General features: G+C 38.9%; 1 protein-coding gene across 5 annotated transcripts in view; it reads left to right on the top strand.

The window, feature by feature from the left end:
* FNIP2 (folliculin interacting protein 2) overlaps positions 1–19,895 on the top strand; it is a 117,761-nt gene that overhangs the window by 49,738 nt on the left and 48,128 nt on the right. For 3 of the 5 annotated variants that reach the window (XM_012783589.3, XM_012783586.3, XM_012783587.3), the window contains exons 2-8: positions 3,124–3,250; positions 5,906–6,049; positions 8,333–8,433; positions 8,545–8,616; positions 10,402–10,502; positions 10,675–10,764; positions 12,302–12,373. In XM_012783589.3, coding sequence (XP_012639043.3) covers positions 3,124–3,250; positions 5,906–6,049; positions 8,333–8,433; positions 8,545–8,616; positions 10,402–10,502; positions 10,675–10,764; positions 12,302–12,373 — 707 coding nt within the window. The remainder of the gene's footprint in view (positions 1–3,123; positions 3,251–5,905; positions 6,050–8,332; positions 8,434–8,544; positions 8,617–10,401; positions 10,503–10,674; positions 10,765–12,301; positions 12,374–19,895) is intronic. The other 2 variants (XM_012783590.3, XM_012783588.3) reach the window with 1 other exon arrangement.

The following is a 19,895-nucleotide window of genomic DNA, read 5'->3' as shown; positions in this document are numbered from 1 at the left end:
GGAATTTCCATAGATTATCTCCTTTAATCTTCACAACTGGCCTTACAAGTGTTAGGAGGGGAGATTTTCCCAAGTCTATAAACCTAGTGAGAGGCACAGCTGAGATTTGATCCCAGACCTGTCTCATTCTGAAGCACTCATTTAATGGCCTTTGTCTTGCCACTATTTCCTTTACCAAATTACTTAACTATAGTTTCCTCTACTAATATTAGACATGGTAAATGTCAAAATTATAATTAGCTGTTAAACCAAAGACAGTGTTCACATGGAAGAATAGAGTTTTCCTTATATTTTGTAAAGTACTTTTAAGGCATTTGGGTAAAAAATTGAACAATCTGACATACATACTTTTCCCTCCATGTGTTTTTTATTCCCATCTTTTTTTAATTGAAAAAAACCAAGAAACATTTAATAAGGTATTAGGGCCATTATTAAATTTCAGCTCTTCTAGACAGATTATCTTCAGTTTAGTTGATGTTTGAATAAATGTTATTCCTCAAAAATAAGGATTGAACAACTTGCTTTGTAAATTACAATGCTCTTTTGGCAGCATGAGAAATTATTGGAGCAAAATAGATTGAACAAGAAAACACAAGGCAATTAAATCTTTGTTGATTTCTTTCAGTAACTTTGACCTGTGTACTATGTTTTAATAATACATAATTTTGGAGAATGTTTTTAGTGACCTTGTGTAATTTTAACATTTAGTGCTTTGGGTCACAGTTATCAGGCTTTTTTGGTTGTGACGGAAAACTAACTCCAGGAATAGTGCTTACGCAGGAACAGCTGTCTTCGAGTGCCAAAAGGAGTCTGTCTGATTCCATAGCTCACCTCTGCCTTCCTCCACGTTGACTTCATTTTCAGACAGGCTCTTACCTCGTGATGGCAAAAATAGCCACCACCAACTCCAGGGTTGCCATTTATGAACTGAGTGACTAACTTTGGGGCCTGCTCACACAGCCAGCTTGGATCATGTGGCCACGTTTCACCTGGAACATGGAATACCTCTGGGCTGAGAGTAGAGGGAAAATGGTTTCCAAAATAAACTTGCCATGTCATCATCAAAATTAGGAGGAAAGGATGCTGGGCATGACAACTTAGAACACAGGTTGTTGAAAGAAGGTACAAACAGAACTTTACATGTTTTGCTGCTGGAATTTAAGAAAACAGAACAGCTACCTTAAAAGAGCATGTTCAGTATGAAAAAGGAAAGGACCAAAAATGCACAATTTGTGATTGCACACCACACACTGTATTAATTTTCTTTTTTTGTTTTTAATTTCATCATATTATGGGGGTACAAATGTTGTTAAGGTTACATATATTGCCCTTGCCTCGCTGTATTAATTTTCTTTAAAAATCATAACATTGAGCTAATTATTACCATTTTGGAGCACTTACTATGTGTCTCTCTTTGTGTGAAGCACATTACATATTTCACTTAATCCATATTGCAGCTTTGTGAGGTCAGCCTCAATTCTCATGGTACTGGATTTGAATCCAGAAGTGTCTGACTTCACTTCAGTCATACTGTCTTAGTTTTACAGTTTGCTTTCGTTAGTCTTGTCTGTCTGTCCATCTATCCATCATACATCCCTTTAAAACGTCCCCTCAGGGCTCTCTAAGCAGCTGGGTCCCTTTTGCCTCAGGCACCCATCCAGGCCTTCAGAGACCTCAGTTCTGCCTCCCAGCCCACGTCTGTCCCCTTTCCTCCCCCTCTGTGGCTGCCACCCCAGCCTTCATCCCAGAGGGCCTGAACTCTTACTGTAAATGCTGTTCGGCCTTTCTGCTTCCACTCTTCATCTGTCCCTCCCCTGTGTTCCTCGAGCCTCCAGATTTAACTTCTAAAAGTGTAGATCTGATCTGATCAGCCGTCTGTTTTCCTTGGCTTCTCATCTCACAGAGCACAATCCTGTCCCTGCCTGCCTTCCCAGCCCACCTCACAGCACCCTCTCTCTGACTGTTTTCTTCTTTTCTCTCCTGCAGCAGCCTTATGCCTTACTGTGTCCCTCCCGCTCCTTGCTGCGGTCCTCATTCACTTTCTCTCTTTAACTCTTGCTTCTTCAGGTCTGTGTTTAAATGTCAATTCAAGTCCTTAGGGACTTCTCTGCCCCTCTCCCGATCTTTTCACTCTGGACATCTGAAACTGTCATATCCTTTACTTTTCCTTTTCACACTTTTGACAATTTGTAGTTATATATTTATGTATGATTATTAACCTAATATTCCCTACTAAACCATGAACTCCATGAGGGCAGGGACCAGATCTGGTTAATAACCGCTGAGTCTCTAGCGTTTACTGCAGTGCCTGGAACCTAATATGCATTCAAATATGTGTTGAATGGATTAATGGATTAAAACTGAGTATGCCCAAAGCGGTACATTCTAAATGATTACTTTTTCTATAGTTCCCTAATGCTGACTTTTATTACTCAAGAATAAACTTACATTTTCTTCAGAGCGGTTTTATCCCAATAGTTTTTGGTTTGCTTAGGAACAAGCCATGTTTCCTTTGTTGCTGACTGTAATTATTGGCAATTCAGATGCCATACAGTGATGTGCTTGGTTTTCAAAACTCCTGTATTAGAATGAGTCATACATAGTAGGGGAAAATAATAAATTTAGGATATGTAATTCCTCTCAATTTGACTTGAGTGTGGGTGGGTGGGAGAGGGGAAGATGAGAAGGCTCTAATATCTTGCTCCAAATGGTTCCTTGCCCAATGACACAGAAGCTTGAACACTCCTTTAATTCTGATGTGCCATCCCCAGATCCCAGGCATCCAAATTTAGCCCTCTCTGCATGTCCTTGCGATTTCTGGCTGCCATCTGTGTCCAAACTGGCTTTGGAAGGAGAAGCTTTCTCTCCAGTGATTTATTATGTAAAGCATCTTCCAAGCCTTTGTCGCGAAAACTGGCAATATCCATATGGCTTGTTGGAATCCACGGACAAGGCCGTCTGCCCGGTGCTCACTCTCTGCCTCAGGTCTGAGGGGATCATTGTCTTGGCACACTTGTGGCCTGGTTACATGCACGAAGGCACGTTGGCTGGGAAACTTATCTGTCCACAGTCGTCCCACATGTCACAGATAACAGAACTTCTTTCTCCCTTTTTAATCCACAGTTGGTCATGTTCGGAGTTTGACCTGAATGAAATTCGCCTGATAGTTTACCAGGACTGTGAAAGGAGAGGCAGACAAATCTTGTTTGATTCTAAAGCTGTTCAAAAGATTGAAGAAGTGGCAGCTCAGGTATGAAATGCTTCTTTTTGAGTTATATTATATAGGGCCATCAATAGTTGAGAAGAAACATAAGCAAAGCCCTACCCCAGCAGGCATGTATGTGCTCATGAATAAACACAGGTGAAGCAGTAGGCAAGTTATCATGACAAGAGCTAAGCAGTGTACTATCAATATCACTAAGAGGTGAATTTGCTGGTGAGTTGCAATCCAGTAGGATTTTGATGCCAAGTATGTGCATCAAAGGTGGTGGTAAAACAGAACTCCAAAATTCATAAAGTGCTAAAGTGTTAGTGTGAAGGGAAATTAATAGATTATTCTGTCCAGTGTTTCTCATAGATAATAAGTATTATGTAGCACTGGGTTAAACAAAATGAAATAGCTTTCGCTATACAAACCTGCACTGTCATCTTCAAAAAAGAGTGTTTCTCAAACCTATCTGACCAAGGAAGCTTTTATTCATCTCCTTTTTCGTGGATTGGGTAAGGATAGGGGGGTGGCCTGGGGCAGGGGGTGGGGGGACTAGGGATGGGTAGAGGTGAGGACAGAGCAGCTCTTGATCCTTTGAAGCCAGAATGGGAAAGGTGAGGAGAAGAGTCTAGTCCTTCCCGAGTCTTTTTGGATATGAGTCCAGGGTACTTCTAAATTGTCACCTTTAGACCTTTCACTCTCTTTTCAGTGATTGTTCAGATGCTTCCAAATTAAATAAACCCACTTGTATTTATTCTTCTTATGGTGAGTAATTTGCTACCCATAAATTCTGGCAGTATGTAGAATGTGTAGCTAAGTAAATGAACAGTTTATAACACAGCCTTTGTCTCATCAGGGCCAAGGGCCTGTTTTCCTGCTTTTGATAAGGATCATTTCTGCAGGAAGGAAGTGTTTGGTTAAAGGCAGTTTCACTGGGTGGATTCCACAGTGTTTTAAAATGGAGTTCTGCCAGGTAGCTAATCATTACAGTAGTTGTTGGGCTTGTTAGGTAGGTGGGGGGTGGGGGTGGTGGTGGTGGTGCTGAGAAATCTCTCAGGTGATTCACTGTAGGCTTTAATGGTAGATTTGTATCAAAAGTAGTTTAGGTGAGCCAGCACTTGACCCTTTGGTGGACAGAAGATGGTTACCCCATCATTTCCCATTTCTCTGAAGGCCTCACACAGATGGGTTAGCTGAGTACTCACATGCCATCACTAGGGCTGCTAATAGTGGTGACAGATGGAGGAAAAAAGAATCTTAAAAGTTTTCAAAAGGAACTAAAAGCTTCAGTATACCAGAGTAGTGATAACTCTGGAATCTGGAACAGAAGCTTTCTTAGAAGCACTCATTTAATCAGAAAGGCAATTTTAGGTTAAGGGAGGATTGTAGTTTGCCCAAGGCTACCAAAGAATCCAATCAGTGCTCTAGTCAGCACACTGTACCTGGTGCAGCACACTGTACCAGGTGCTCTCTCCAATTATAGACAGTTCTGTATGTTGTACTCCAGCCAAAGGGTCTAGCAGTCCACGAGGCAGGTGGGACTTCATGTCACTTTAGGCCCTCTGAGGCGGCCTTCTGGCTTAAGTGGCATTAGGTAACAGCCAGATCTCAAGAGGGTGTCGAGGGAGTGCTGGATATTTGAGAATAACCAAGTCCATTTCAGTGCCATCATTACTGGAGTGACCATTGTGGACCAGCTCGTTTTGTGTTTTCATGACATTCTGTTCCCATTTCTAGCTCCCCCTCAACCCCCCTTGGCAAGCACAAAACGTCATGAGTTTGTATCAAGCACATGACTGCAGGCATTTGCATTAGACCACCAGTGTGACTGTCACACTGGAGATTAGATAAGCTGCAGTGCATTCATGTTTTTTCCAAGCAAAAGCTGCACAAGGAAAAAAAAAAGGGCAAAGAAGACTCAGAATAGAAACAACTTATAGAGAGTACAGGAAGCTTCTGTAGAAAGTAATATATTCTGGTGGAGGAGGGAGGTAAAAATTAAGGTGTATCTTTATACCTTTATGTCACTGTGATAAAAATTAGCAGTGAACTCTATTTAGGGACCGTATAGTCGATAATCCTCTCTTATTCTTAACCTTTAAAGACCATATTTCCATCATATGCTGTGGATTCACAGTAGCTCCTATTTTAGGGTTTTGACTTTATCCTTCACAAATTCAACCTCACTGATTTTCCTTCCTGTACCTTTAAAAAGGAGTACTAGATGAGCTGTGTCATTAAAGACATGAGCCAGTTCTGTCCAAATTAATAGTTTTGTTTCCTTAGTTCCATTTGCTTGGTAAAAATTTAAATTTGAAGTGTCATCTTTCTTCTTATCAATTTAGTAGGTTATGACTCTACCTAGTACTGAAAACCTTCTAATAACCAAAGCAGATCAGTTCTTATTGATTTTAAAATATGAATTGAAATATAAGTAATTAAATGATTAAATGAGAGTAAAGTCTTAATATATATATCCCACCACCTTTTGTCTTTAATAGTACCCACCTTCCCAAATACTATAAACTCTCAGGAACCATATTTTTGTTATTAGAAAAAAAATTTAAAAAGCTTCTGGGTTTTAATGCAACTTAGACACCAGAATGTTTTAACAAAGAAATTCCCAGTAAAGAACATGTTGACAAAGCCTGATATATACTTAGTTATCCTTTTACCTCACTGTCTCTCCCAACCCAGAAAACAGAGGATGTCCCTATCAAAATGTCCCCCAAGTGCTGTCAAGGAAGCAGCAGCGTCAGCAGCAGCAGCGGCAGCATCTCTTCCCATGGTTCTTCCGGGGGATCTTTACCCCACGCCAAGGAGCAGCTTCCAAAGTACCAGGTAAAACCGCCCCTTCCGTAGGAGTAGGAATGCCCCATTGGGTTGAAGTAATCTACTATGCTTTCTCTTGAGGGAATAATACCTGCTTCAGGGCTCTGCTCCAAGAATGTGAGAATAGGTATTCAGCAGGGCATTCCTAAGTGTTTCTTGTCAATATCATTTTTTCACTTTGGCTTTTATCTCTCAATAAAAACTGTGATCAAGCAGAGGTGATATAGCACAATACATTCGGAATGAGGAAGAAATAGAAATCAAGTTAATTATCTTGTTTCATATGCTTTGCTGTCACATCCAGAATAACAAACGTGTATTTTCCAGTTTTGTTATGAGAACTGCTGAGGATTCAGAGAATGTATATGGTCATCCTAAGCACATAGAAGTTATCGATAGAAGGAAGAAAGGCTTGTATAGGTGAAGAAAGGAATGGCAGCACCTAACTTGAGAATGAAGGACAAAGAGCTGGTGGCATTTTTTATGCAGTGTGTATATATGTGTGTTTTAGGGTTATTGAGAAATATTAACTAGAAGAAATGTTTTGTAAATATTGAATAGCAGAAGAGTATTAATTGATGAAGGATATATCAAACTTTTTTATAAACCCATGTAGAATCTTGTCTACTGTGTTGCTGGAAAAGCAAAGGCAGGGAAGTTACCAGAAGGCACAGCTCTAGAGGATTTTGTTAATTTCATAGTCAGGATTTGTGCAGTTCATTTACTCTTATTTCACAGTGCTCCTGGGTCTCAAAGAAGTTTGCAGTTAAGAGTATAGAATGAAATTATCAGCTAGTTGAGAATCACAGTTGGCATGTGGTCCTTGTACCCTAAGAAAAAGCAGATTATAAAATGGAAGAGGTGGGTTGAAGTTATTAATAAAGAATGTGAAAGCCAGTTGGTTTCTGTTGCATGTAGTACAGAGGTTGGTGTGAGCTATAACCAAAGAGAGGAGCCTAGTTGAACAAACTGATAGATTTACCTCTGCTACCATGTCTGAGTAAGTCTGTATATGTGCGTCAGTGTGTGTTTATGTGTGTGTGTGTGTGTGTTTGGAGTTTAAAAAAAGATTCAGAAGAGAGTATTAAGGATGATTCTGATGTTTTTCCTTGGGTGGAAAGCACACCAGCAGAGAATCTGGCTGGTAGGTTGGGGTGCAGAGAGATAGTTGTTTGTTTTGGTCCAGCTATGCTTGAGTGTCTGTACTACACTGGTTTGCTCAACATTCATATTCATCCTGTTCATAAATGTGCCACCAGCACTTAATGTAGGTGCTAAGAAGGTAGATCCCAGTGCATTCGTTCACGTGTCACATATAATATTCAATATGTGAATGAGTGCATTGGGGTATAGGATTCTAGAGCTCAAGGAGAGGTCTGAACCTAGAGATAAAGACACCAGGGGTTGGGGGGGGGGGCTTCTATATAAATAATAAAATTAGAAGAATGGCTGAAAATGTAGGCAGTGAGTAGGAGTGCCTTCTGAGGAACCAGTCGTGTTCCAGGGATGATCTGAGAAAGAAGAGATTCAAAAAGGAGAGTAGTTAACAGCATCAATTATAGTGAAAAAAGTTTAGTGCATCAAACTGGAATGTGTGCATTGGATCTGGCAGGGAGAGGTGGAGGTCATCATCAGAGCAGTTGGGATAGATGGAGCATTAGAGGCAAAGTCAGCCTGCAGGAGAGGGGAGCAGGCAAGCCAGAGTGAGGAAGTGGAGGCGGTGCAGCCCACCTGTTGGATGACAAAAGGTATGAGGAGGACTGGTCAGAAATGGGAGGGGTCAAACATTTTTGTAAAACTTCAGAGTTGTCAGACCATCAGATATCTTTTGAACCCTCACAAAACCCTGTCTGCACCAGTTGGCATTTTTGATCAATACTTGTTTATGATTTGGTTGAATAATAACCATATTTTTGTTCAGGATGTGTTCTTAGTGCCAAAAAGAAGAGTCACTCTGTTTCTTGCATAATTTAACCTTTCTATTTAGTGTTGTTTATAAATGGAGTTAATGGTAATCTTTGTTTCTCATAAAAGGAATGAAAATGAACTCTGATAAAACACTTGGATCCTTTGTGAAGATGTTGTATAAAGAAATCATGAACATTAGTAATAATTTGGGGGAAAGGCAATTACCATTATAAATTAAGATTATAAAATGACCAGTTGCAGCATTGAAAAGGAGTTGTAATTACTGACTAAACTAATGAGAGGCTCATAAATTAATAAATGTTATTATGCATTGCATTGCATATCATGATGTTACATGTACTAACTTTGGTTTCTTGCATTTAGTATACAAGACCAGCTTCTGATGTCAACATGTTAGGGGAAATGATGTTTGGCTCGGTTGCAATGAGTTACAAAGGCTCCACCTTAAAGATACACTATATACGGTGAGTCTGGGCTTCCCTTTTTACCAGTTGTGAGAAGTGGAGAAGTGTAATGGTGATACTGACTCCTTAACTCAAAAATGCATTTTCCCCCTCTTCTTTTTTTTTCCCCAGCTCTCCTCCACAACTGATGATCAGTAAAGTCTTCTCTGCTAGAATGGGCAGCTTCTGTGGAAGTACAAATAAGTAAGTGTGGGGTTTTATACTCTTCCCCCCCCCTCCCATTTTTTTGTGTGTCTATTTCTGGATAGAGTAATTCTTTTAAGGCATTTCAGAATGAAAAGTAAGATGAGTCCAACTTTACAAAGGAGTTTTAAAAGTGGCCGTTGTCCTATAAACAGTGAGTTTTTGGGAAAAGGCCTTTGACTTTATCAGGTAGCCTTAAAGACAGATGACAGTTTGTCTTTATTTTGGGTCTCCCATACCCACTGTGTTCCCACCACCAGTCACCAAGTTTTAAGTCCCTGAAAAATGAAAAATAAAGGAAAAAAAGGAAGGGGATACATTAATGATTTTATGGTATTTTCTAATATTTTATCTTTTAAACAATCTTATTTATGCATTTATTTCTGAAGGATTAAAGTACATAGTGAGTTTTTGTAGGCTGATACACACCTGTATGGCAGGATGGGTTGCCATCTATTCTGAGCAGTAGTTTAGCCTTTGTGATTGATTGATGTACTTAGGCCATGTAGTATTTTGATTTTCACTCTTGATTTTTTTTCCCTCCAATTTTACACTTTTGTATCAACTAAGAATACTGGAATGTCTAATAACTTAACCTCTCATCTTGGCACATTTGTTCATAAATTTGGATTTTCAAGGAGAATTATTTCATATACTTTTTTTTCAGTAAATCAGCAAAGCATCTGTTATACATTGATAAATTTGAAAGAAAGGCTTGTTATAAATTAAAGGGCATTCTTAAAGGCCCAGGGAAGGCTATTTTCTTTTAATAATCCTGGAAAATTAAAAATATATTCCTTTGTATATTTGGGTACCCTTTAGTAAGTCTTTCTTTACTCTTCAACAAAATAGTTTGAGCAGTTAACATTTGACTGTCATGACTTAAGCCAGTATGACAATTAATGTTTGTTGTTTATGAGATACTCTTTTTTCAGTTCCTTAGGATTACCTGAATATTTATAATTCTAACTCCTTGTAATAAAATGTTGAGCTCAGATTTAAGTAAAAATTATTTTGGCCTTACCATGCTGTGTTATCCTCAAAGTCTTGATATTTATTTTACTTGTTAATATATACAATAAACTAATAAAATCTACTTCCTTTTTTTGTGTGTGTGGGGGGTCTTACTCTGTTGCCTGGGTTACAGTGCATCATAGCTCACTGAGGAACCTCAAACTCTTGGGCTCAAGCAATCCTCCTACCTCAGCCTCCAAAAGCCTTAGATTACAGGTGTGAGCTACCATGCCTGGCCTTCTCTCACATTTTTTGAATAATTCTAACTTTTTAGAAGTTGTGAAATCAAACTCCTATGAGAATCATAAATTTTGTTATATCTTACCCCTAAAAAAAATTGCTGAATTGCTCATGAATGTTAGAGTTAAAATTAATTTCATTTTGAGGGTTTATATAAAATCCATGAAATGAATTGCAACATCTTGGGTGTCAGTTGCTAACGCAAAATTTAGAACTGAATAGCAGTATCTTAGGTGTCAGTCACTGAAGCAAAATTTAGAGTTTGGTGTCCCATTATATAATATGAAATTGTTAGAAATACAGTTGTTTAGTAGTATGGGTTTTGCTACTTCCAGAAAGCTTTTATTTTCCTCCAAAAATTTCCTCTAAAGTTGCCAATTTAATTCCCTTTGGTAGATGTGAGACTTTATTTATAAAGAAAAGTATTGAATGATCAGTTTTTGTCTGTATTTGCAAGTCTGTTAAAAACAACTTTAGTAGCCTCTTGACATTTTTGTTCTCTTCTTCCTTTCTCCCCCTCTCTGGATTTAGCTTGCAAGATAGCTTTGAATACATCAACCAAGATCCTAATTTGGGAAAACTGAACACAAATCAGAATAATTTGGGTCCTTGTCGTACTGGAAGTAATCTAGGTAAAATCAGACGTGCAAATCCTTTCTTTCTAAATACCACTATTGTGGGTGTGTGTTTTGCTTTATTTGAGTTTGTTGTGTTTTGATTTTTTTTTTTTTTTTGCATTATCTTTAATCTGTCTTTATTTTTTTTGTGTGTGTACTTTGCCCTCTTCTATGTGTTTCTGTCTAGGTCTGCTGCAAGCTTGCAGCAGCAAACTGCTGCAGGGCGTAGCTGAAGGAGGACCCCTCCGGCTCACCCGGAGTGCTTCTTTCTTTGCAGGTTTGTGTGGAATGCTGAGTACAGTGTAACCCACACACATTAATAAATCCTGTGCAGATTCTTAGAAAAAAATCCTATTTGTGCCTCTCTAGAAATCCAAGGGGCTCTTGTCGTAAGAGATATTAGTTTCAAATGTAGCCAAATTCTTGGTGTTTTGAAAATTCCACCAGTGAACCTCTATTGTAAACGTCTCCACTAATTCTCTAGTGTAAGCTGATTTTGATCTGAAATGAGCCCTTAGTGTTTCTAAGAGGATTATTTTTTCTGATTTTTTCCCCCTGGGTCTCTTCTGCTGCTATGAACTGTTTCCCTTTGCCGTGGTATCTTTTATCCATTTATTCACCTGCATCCTTACCTGCACGGAGTTTCTTTAAAAGTCACTTTAATAAGAGCATGGAAGATTCTCTCTCTCTGTCTCTCTCTCAATTAACTAGTTTAAATGCAATTTTTAGGTTCTTTACAGGTATAATCATCTTGGTATTTCTGGGTAAATTCTGAGATTGAACTGGTCTTGCTAGCTAAGGCTGTTGAATGTCTGTTGTAGTCTTGGCATGATTAATAAGCGTGGGGAACCTCCATTACTAACATTTAAAGTTGTGAGTATAGCAAATGGTATTTTACTTTCCATTCTTCCTCGTAGCCTGAAATATGCTAAGCACCATATTTAACTGACTCCCTAATGAAAATGACACCCTCCCACCTACTTAGAGTGAGGATAACATGTTTATATACTCTCTTTAAAATTGTGAAAATAAACATGCTTCAAAAAATAGCTGGCAAGTGTAATAATCGGCCAGGACACTAGGTTTCTTGGAACTGTAAAACTAACGGTAGCAACATTTCATCTGCCTTCTAGCTCAGTTAGTACACAGCTCAGGTCAACCTGAAGCATTCCTAGAAGTCTATAATATTTTAGAATGTTTTCCACAATTCGTGCCAGAACACCAGTTTTCCTGAGTAACTCTTTAATAATACTGTGTATGGGTGTATATGGAAAAGAAGTGGAGGAAGAAATATTTGAAAATGAATGTAAGTGTTTTCTATCTGCCAAAAGAGTGGGTTCTAAACAGAGAAACATTTTTTGAATTTATGAAATGGTTTTCAAGTATTTCTCTTCCATATGTTGCCTACAGTTACTACTGAAACTGATTTATAAAGCATTTTGAAAATCCAGTGCTATTGAAATACTACTAATAATGAGGAAAATGGCTAAACTTATCTACCTGAGAATGCTTGTTCATTGTATCAACTGCATGAATAGTTTACTATTCAGGCCTTTATAGAGCCTCAAAAAAATGTACATGCTACAGTATGATAAAGGCAGATGGTTACTTTGTTCTGTTTTCTTCTTACTCTGACCATCTTTTTTATATATGTAGTTTTGCCTTCTAGTAAATCATTAATCCCTGTTATAAGCTTATGCCAATCACCAGTAGCAGTAGCCTACTTTGAAATGTAAAAATTATTGTAGTCATTTTTAAAACTTTCTTATCTTTGAAGAGCCCAATAACATGGTTTCCTTATGCCTTTATTTTAGCACACAGTACACCAGTTGATATGCCAAGCAGAGGGCAGAATGAAGACAGGGACAGTGGCATTGCTCGATCAGGTATTTATATTTCTTTTTATTGGTTTAACTAATAAAGCTATCCACAATGATGTAGAAGTTGGGAAAGTAGAAGACAGGTAGATAGGCCTCATCCTCTGGGGTTTTTTTCTTCATATTCTAAGTCATATGTCTGGAGATCTGAAATTTTGATTACAGCGTCTGAGTGATTGTGCAACATAAACTAGTCTTTTCTAATACCCAAATTCATAAGAGACTAATGTATGTTGAGCAATTCCTTTCCAGAGGGAAGCTCCCTTAAGCCAATTGTCCTGGGAGTGTGCTTAATGGCTGTTGAGTGTAGAAGCAGAGGAAGGGAAGTGTTTGTGAAAGTGAATCAGTCCATGGCGGTGGGAGGGCCTTTTCTCATGTCCTGGAGACATGCTTATCTAGACTTTATCTCAGGTCCCCTTCTCCTTGCTTCAAAGCCTAAACTTTTCTAATACTGCTTCTAAGATCTCTTGGTTTCAGCTTTTGTACACAACTCAGCTAGTGATTTTTGATTTGTGGTACAGATATGAGGTAGATTCTGTTACAAGATAAAGGTATGAATGAATGATCTGGAATTCAATGACTCAGAGGCGAGTGGGGCTTTGCCTGATGAATACTTACCATATAGGCAGCCTCCACCATCCAGTGAAGACTAGAAGCACCCTGCTGGCTTCTCCTGTGACACATGGCACCTTCACCAAATAGGCCAGCCAGCCAGTGATCGGGCTAGACCCCAGCCTCAGGTGCCTTTCTTCCTGGCCTTCACTCATTTCTCTTTCTAGCTCTTGCCCTTAGACACTGCTCACAGGTCCTCGTGCTCCTTCTTTGTAGAATCAGAGCCCTTCACCCCAATTTGTACAACTCTGATCTCGAGTTACTAAATGTAACTTATTACTGAATCCCCCCGTTTGGTTTGTATATATGTCACATAATGTAAAGTGTATATAGCATTTTATCTGTGGTTAAAGTTGATTCGTTTTGGTGTTCATAATCTTTCCTGTGAAGTTGGGCTGGAACCTTTGGTCAGAGATGTAACTCCCATTGATTAGACTTGTATCATTTTCACTCACAGTCCCTTGTGTTCAAACGTAAAATCTGAGAAGGTAATGGACAATGTATGAAGTGATAAATGAACTGTTTTTGCTTTGTTTATATTTAATGGTGCTTATTGGGGCACTGTCACATGACTCTTCGAGTTCAATTACTTGAAGACGACGAGTATGCATTGAAGAGCTCAGTGTCCTGAGGCTCAGCCCCCTGCCCTGTACGGCCCACCCGGCAGGACTGGTGCTGGGGCTGAATTTCCAGGCAAGAAGGTGTGGGTCTTGCCAGAAGTCATAAAGTGGGGCGCACAATCCTGGAACTGAGATTATTTTTAATCAAAATTGCTATCTCTGTGGCTTACAGAACTTATTATGTTTGGCTTTATGTGGTGAGAGAAAGAAAGAGAACAACATTCTACTGAGGCCCTTTCTGAACGCTAATATCACTGAGTTTTTGTCTGGTCATAACATTATTTTATTGATTTATGCCCCTCCTTATTCCAGAAAAGATTTAGAGATTTTGAGGGAACTAATAACCAACACAAACATTATTAGGAGGAAGTTTGGATTTTCCTAGGGAACTTTTCAGTTTATAGTTGATGTAAATGGTTCATGTTGTCCAGGTAAAAAATCTCTCTTGTTCTGTATTCTTCAGATTCTAAATTACTCCTAAAACTACTTTTACTTGCCCCTTGAGAAGCAGGAAAGTTGAGGGCTAAGTTCAAATTAAAGGGATAAGTCTATAGCAGCCAGATCTGAATGTTTTTGCACAGCCCGTGAGAAGACCTTAGGACTGACCAGATTTGGGGTGGGGACAGTGAACAGTATTGATATAAATGTGAATTTTCAGAATTAGAGAAGACTGGCTTTCTTTGGTAGTCTGGCTTCTATTCCAGGCAATCTTTACTTGCAGTTTCTTGTTGTTCTTTTGGGAGAAAGGGGGCAGAGATGATGGAGAGGGCTGCAAATGCCTGAGTGGTGTTTTGCTCTCCTTGCTGTCTTAGTAGATGTGCTCACCTTCGGATACCCCAAGCTAGTATCACCAAGTCCATGTACAGACTAGTGTCAGCTTTAAAACTCTGGGGAAATTTAACACTCTCTTAACATAAGAGCTGTCTATGTTCTGATTATAGTTTATTCTCTAATGTCATATTGATAAAATGTTGCTTGCTAAAGTCCATAGTTTTTACCTAATGCCCTTTTTCGTTTCCAGGAGCACATTACATTGGTTGTCATGTCTCTTCAGGCTTTTCTTGGCTGTGGCAATTTCTCAGAATTCCTTTGTTTTTGATAACCTTCAAAAGTACTGGTTAGGTATTTTGTAGAATGCTCCACTATTAGAATTTTTAAAATGTTTTTCTCATGATGGCATTGAGATTATGAGTTTTTGGAAGGAATGTCACAGAAGTAAAGTACTATTTTTATCATGTCATATCAACAGTACCTACTGTCAACTTGATTTGTGGCCATTGATAGTGGCCCGGATTATCCGGCTGAGAGTGTGCTTGTCTGGTCTCACCACTGTAAAGTTACTCTTTATTTCTCCTTTTCCATACTATGACTTTGGAAGGAAGTCGCCATACTTAGCCTACACCTGAGGAGTGGGCAATTGTGTTGCTCCTCCTGAGGGCAGAGTATCTACATAAATTATTTGGAATGCATGGGAGATATGTCTCTTCTCCCCATTTATTCAGTCATTATATCAATATGGACTCAATGAAATTTTTTTACTTTGGGCCATAACCTAATACTACTTTCTTTATTTTGTTGCTCAAATTGTTTCAGCTTTGGCCATTGGGAACTCTTTCAGTAGGCTCCTATGCCCCTTTAACATACTAACACACCCCCATCTAAGAGGTGGTAGGGTGAGTATTTTGAGCACTTCCTTACCTTCTGGCACTACAAGATTCTCCAGAGTCATCTTATATATTTCCTACCTGGGTCCTAGAATCAACCATTTCTCTACTTATAGAATATCTCTGGAAAGGGGCACAAATTGGGACAGGTATGGAAGGGAAATACATTCTCATTGTATTTTATTTTGGATATTTTAAATATCATCTTTGCACATATAAATAAAAAAGACAAGTTGTGTTTTAAGAAGTTACTTTAGTGGTTACAGTTAGAAATTTTCAAGTAAGGTGTTGGAAAGAAGAGGGATGGGTTTTCAGCATACTGGGAAGTTGTAGTGGGAGGGCTCAGTGATTAGTGGGACAGGAGATATGGAGGAGGAGGAAGGAACCAAGGATGACTCTCCCGTTTCTATATTGAGAAGACAAGAGGATGGTGGGCATTAACTAGTATAAGGAAAGCAGGAAGCCAGCCGGAGGAAACAGATATTGAGATAATTTTTTTTAGCTAGAAGTGTCTACAAGTTCTCCAGTTGTGAGTAGTCAACTGTAATTTGGATGTAGGAAACTGGCTCTAAATAGATGGGTCTGAGCAGAAGCTAAAATTTAGAAGTCTTGGGTACGTGAGTAGAGTAAGGTTCGGGGGGCTAGCATTGAGAGCAGCATCACCAAGCCTTGTCTTCCGACCTTAATTCAACTTTATATTCTCTTCCTCATCAAAAAGTTAAAATCATTGGCAAGAAAAGTAATTTTCCCATTCTCTCTGCCACTGCCTTTCCTCTTTTCTTAAAAGTGGTAAAATAAACAGAAGGTCACTATAAGGAAAACTTACTAATATGTGCTTTTAAACATTTTCATTTAAGTGTTTTAATATAAACCGTCAGGTTAAGGATGTACATCATCATAGTGTTTGAATAACATGTTTTGGCCACTCTACAGATATAGTACAGACCCCCACCCAAAATTCTGTTTGGATGTCAGGACTGATGATATCCCCCCCCACACACACACACACACACGACAATATGAAAATGTTTATTGATCACATAGTGAGATTATTCTGGTGAGAGAGCAGGGTAGGCCTCCCAAGCTGGTCAGAAAATGGCTTGAAAGAACAGGGAAAGGGGATTAACTTTGGGGTTTTTATGGTGGTTAGTGGGTGAGGCTGGGGTGAGTGTTCCTGCACGTGGTTTCAACTTCCCACTGGTTCCAAAGAAGCTTTGGACGATGGGCTTTCTCATCAGCTTGTCCAGACATGGAGCAGGAAGGGAAAGAGGGGAGAAAAAGGTAAAGCTTAGAAGCTGTCAGCAGTTAAGCATCTAGAAATGAAGTCAGATTCTTAATTACAACACGAGCACAACTAAATAATGCAAAATGACATCCCATTTGGACCTGAGCCCTTCCTTGACTTAACTGATACTGCGCTTTGTAGAGAAAAGCAGGAGTCCAGGAGGCTGCTGTCGTTTGTTTTCTGTCCAGGGGAAGAAGGCTGTGGCACCCTGTTGACCTTGCACAGTTCCATATAACATAGGCAAAGGCTTGAACTGCAGCTTATCTGAGTCCTGGCTGTACAACTTGTGATCCTCTTGGAACAAAAGAGGATGGGAGACCTCCTCGAAGGAGCTGCTAAGAGGTCATCTTCTACTCCTGTCTCCCCAGGAAGTGTTCCTGAGGCAGTTTCTGATCACCTCCAGGGTTCTAATGAGATATGGAGCTTTTCACCCCATCCCAGCTCCCAAACTAGAGCTGCATAATATAAAAGTACTTAGCTATAGTCTAGTACTGGCTCCCCAACAATAGGCTATCCAACAGCTTGCATTGCAGACATCAGCCCCTTTTGTGTTTGGATTGTCCTTTTTGGTAAGTGGTGGTAAGGGTCAGTGGGAGCTGGTGCTTTGGGCTTATTCTTCTTTTCTACATGTAATTAATAAACTTGCCAAATCTAAAAATAACTGGTTTCATCTTTACCACTGAATGCTGGCCTTGGCCTTGCTTTGCCTTGTCTTATACATGTGGTTTGGACAGAACTCAATTTTTCTATTTCTTTATATTGAAGACCTATGATATTTTCCTGGAATGGGTATTTTATCTTCCTTACTCTCACAAATTTGTTGGCTCTTCTACTTTAGGTCTTTCCTCTACTATAAACTTGCATGCTTACATACCTGTTTAAAAAAGATTAGAATCTGGCTGGGCGCGGTGGCTCATGCCTGTAATCCTAGCACTTTGGGAGGCCGAGGCGGGCGGATCGCTCAAGGTCAGGAGTTCGAAACCAGCCTGAGCGAGACCCCGTCTCTACCAAAAATAGAAAGAAATTAATTGACCAACTAAAAATATATATACAAAAAATTAGCCGGGCATGGTGGCGCATGCCTGTAGTCCCAGCTACTCGGGAGGCTGAGGCAGTAGGATCGCTGAGCCCAGGAGATTGAGGTTGCTGTGAGCCAGGCTGACGCCACGGCACTCACTCTAGCCTGGACAACAAAGTGAGACTCTGTCTCAAAAAAAAAAAAAAAAAAAAAGATTAGAAAATAATGCAGGTAGCAGTCAAAACTGTAAGAGATTGAGGAATAAATCTAAGAAAATGTGTGATACTGTTACAAAGAATATTTTAAACTTTATTAAAAGAACAAAGTTTAAATAGGAGTTTCTCCTAAATAAATGGAGTGAGAAATCAAATGCTGCTAATTAATCTATAAATTCAGTGTAATCTGAATTAAAAATCCCTTGAAAAGCCATACTAAATAACTTTTTACTTATATGGAAGAGTAAAGGACCAGGTTTTTATGCTTTTCATAAGTCTTTTGTAGATACTTCATTCTCAGAACCCAGACTATGGATAAATGCAGAGAGTGAGTTGGTCACCAAGGCTAGGCTATAATTTATATCCTAGATGAGAAATTAAAGTATAAGGTACTTTGAAATCATGGTGGTGAGAACATTATTATTTCTTTGAAGGGGCTTTATAAGAATTTTATTAAATCCTAAACTACCTGTGGTGCTTTTGAGGACTATTTAAACTCCTAAAATCAATTTGTGATTTGGGAACTAAAATGTATTACCTATAATTTGATTTGCCTATTAAATTAACTTGTTTGATTGATTAAAAATGAGCCTTTCCTGCCAGACAATAATTAGAGCTCTACCCATTGACTTTTTAAATGCTTCTGTTTTGTTGTGTTTAGAAATACAACTGCTAAACTTTAAGGAACCTTCTATTTTTCAAATGTTTTAAGTAAGCTAAAACTTGAAAAGAAGTACCATCACATTATAGTAAACAAATCATTATTGTGTTTTGGATGTAATACCCTCTGTGTCAAACAGATATAAAAAGTGCTCAGGTTCAGGGCTATATCACCACCATCCAAAAAAAAAAAAAAAATTAAATGAAGGTGGGGGAGAAAAAGAAAATCTAAATGTTGTGTATACAGCTGTGGCCATAGGAACTTTTAACAAATTTAATCTTTGGATTCTGTCCAGAAATTTTTGTTCTCTAATGTTTTGTTTCTATCATACTTACTGAGATAGACATCCCTATCCTTCACTTAACCGTTTGCTCATTCTTCATTCAGCAGCATTTCTTGAGTATCTTGTGGCAGACATTTTTCTAGCATATGGTGATAGATCAGGGCTACATAGATATTATCCCTGATCTCATGGAGTTTATATTCAATAAAAGAAAGACAGATAATGAACGTTAAGTGTAGGCAAGCACTTATCACTGAAGAAAAGAAGAGCTATGGAGTTGCTTCATGGAAAACCTCTTTGAGAAGGTGAAATTTCAGCTGAGACTTGAATGCCAACAAACTGGCCACATGCAGATCAGAGTAAAGAATATCTTAGGCATGGGAATGAAGACTTTGCAGGTTTGTTTGTAAGGATTAGAAAAAGGGCTGTACTGTGGTGAGGGGAGAGGTGGTGCAGGATGAGCTTAGAGAGGAAATAAGGGGCCTGATGCCACTAATATATTTTTTATTTCAATGGAAGTGTTTTCAAATGCATATATTTGGAAGGCTGCAGAAGAGACAGAAAGGAGTTATCTGCAGCATCCTTCCTCCAAATGTTTCCTTGCAAGTGAGATATGTTTGGCAAGGCCTAAACCTGCTGTTTTAGGTCCATGTTTGGGCCTGCTCTGAACATTTGCTATAGCCCTGTTCCTGCACAAAGTCCAAGGGTGCTGCTTGTTTGGTTTTATCATTATATTTCTTAGCAGGATAAATAAGCCAACCTCAAAATTTTTCTCACTGCCTCTGATTTCTGTCTAGAGTTTTGCACTCCTTTTCTCAGTCAAGGTTATTCCTTGTGACTTATCACATTCTGTGGTTATGTCATTAATTCCTTGGAGGCTGTTTCTTCTTCTCCCTTAGAATGTGAGCTCCATCAGGGCAGAAACTAACCCAGTCCATCACATTGACTGTTCTATCCCCAGCAACTTGTATGATGCCTGACATATAGTGGATGTTCAATGAATATTTGAATGAGGGAGGAAAATATGTCCATCCATATATATAAGTAGAAATATTCACAGGGTTTTTTTGTAATTATTAATAGTATCCAGTTCTTTTCATATAGAATGCCCTCCCATTGAGCCCTTTCTATGGCTGGCTCTTGTTGGCATTTATGTCTCAACTGTGATGTCCC

The sequence above is a fragment of the Microcebus murinus genome, chromosome 15 (genome assembly GCF_040939455.1).
Source record: "Microcebus murinus isolate Inina chromosome 15, M.murinus_Inina_mat1.0, whole genome shotgun sequence".
In the NCBI taxonomy this organism is placed as follows: Eukaryota; Metazoa; Chordata; class Mammalia; order Primates; family Cheirogaleidae; genus Microcebus; species Microcebus murinus.
Note: the sequence above shows the minus strand (reverse complement) of the source record. Positions and strands in the feature narration are given on the sequence as shown.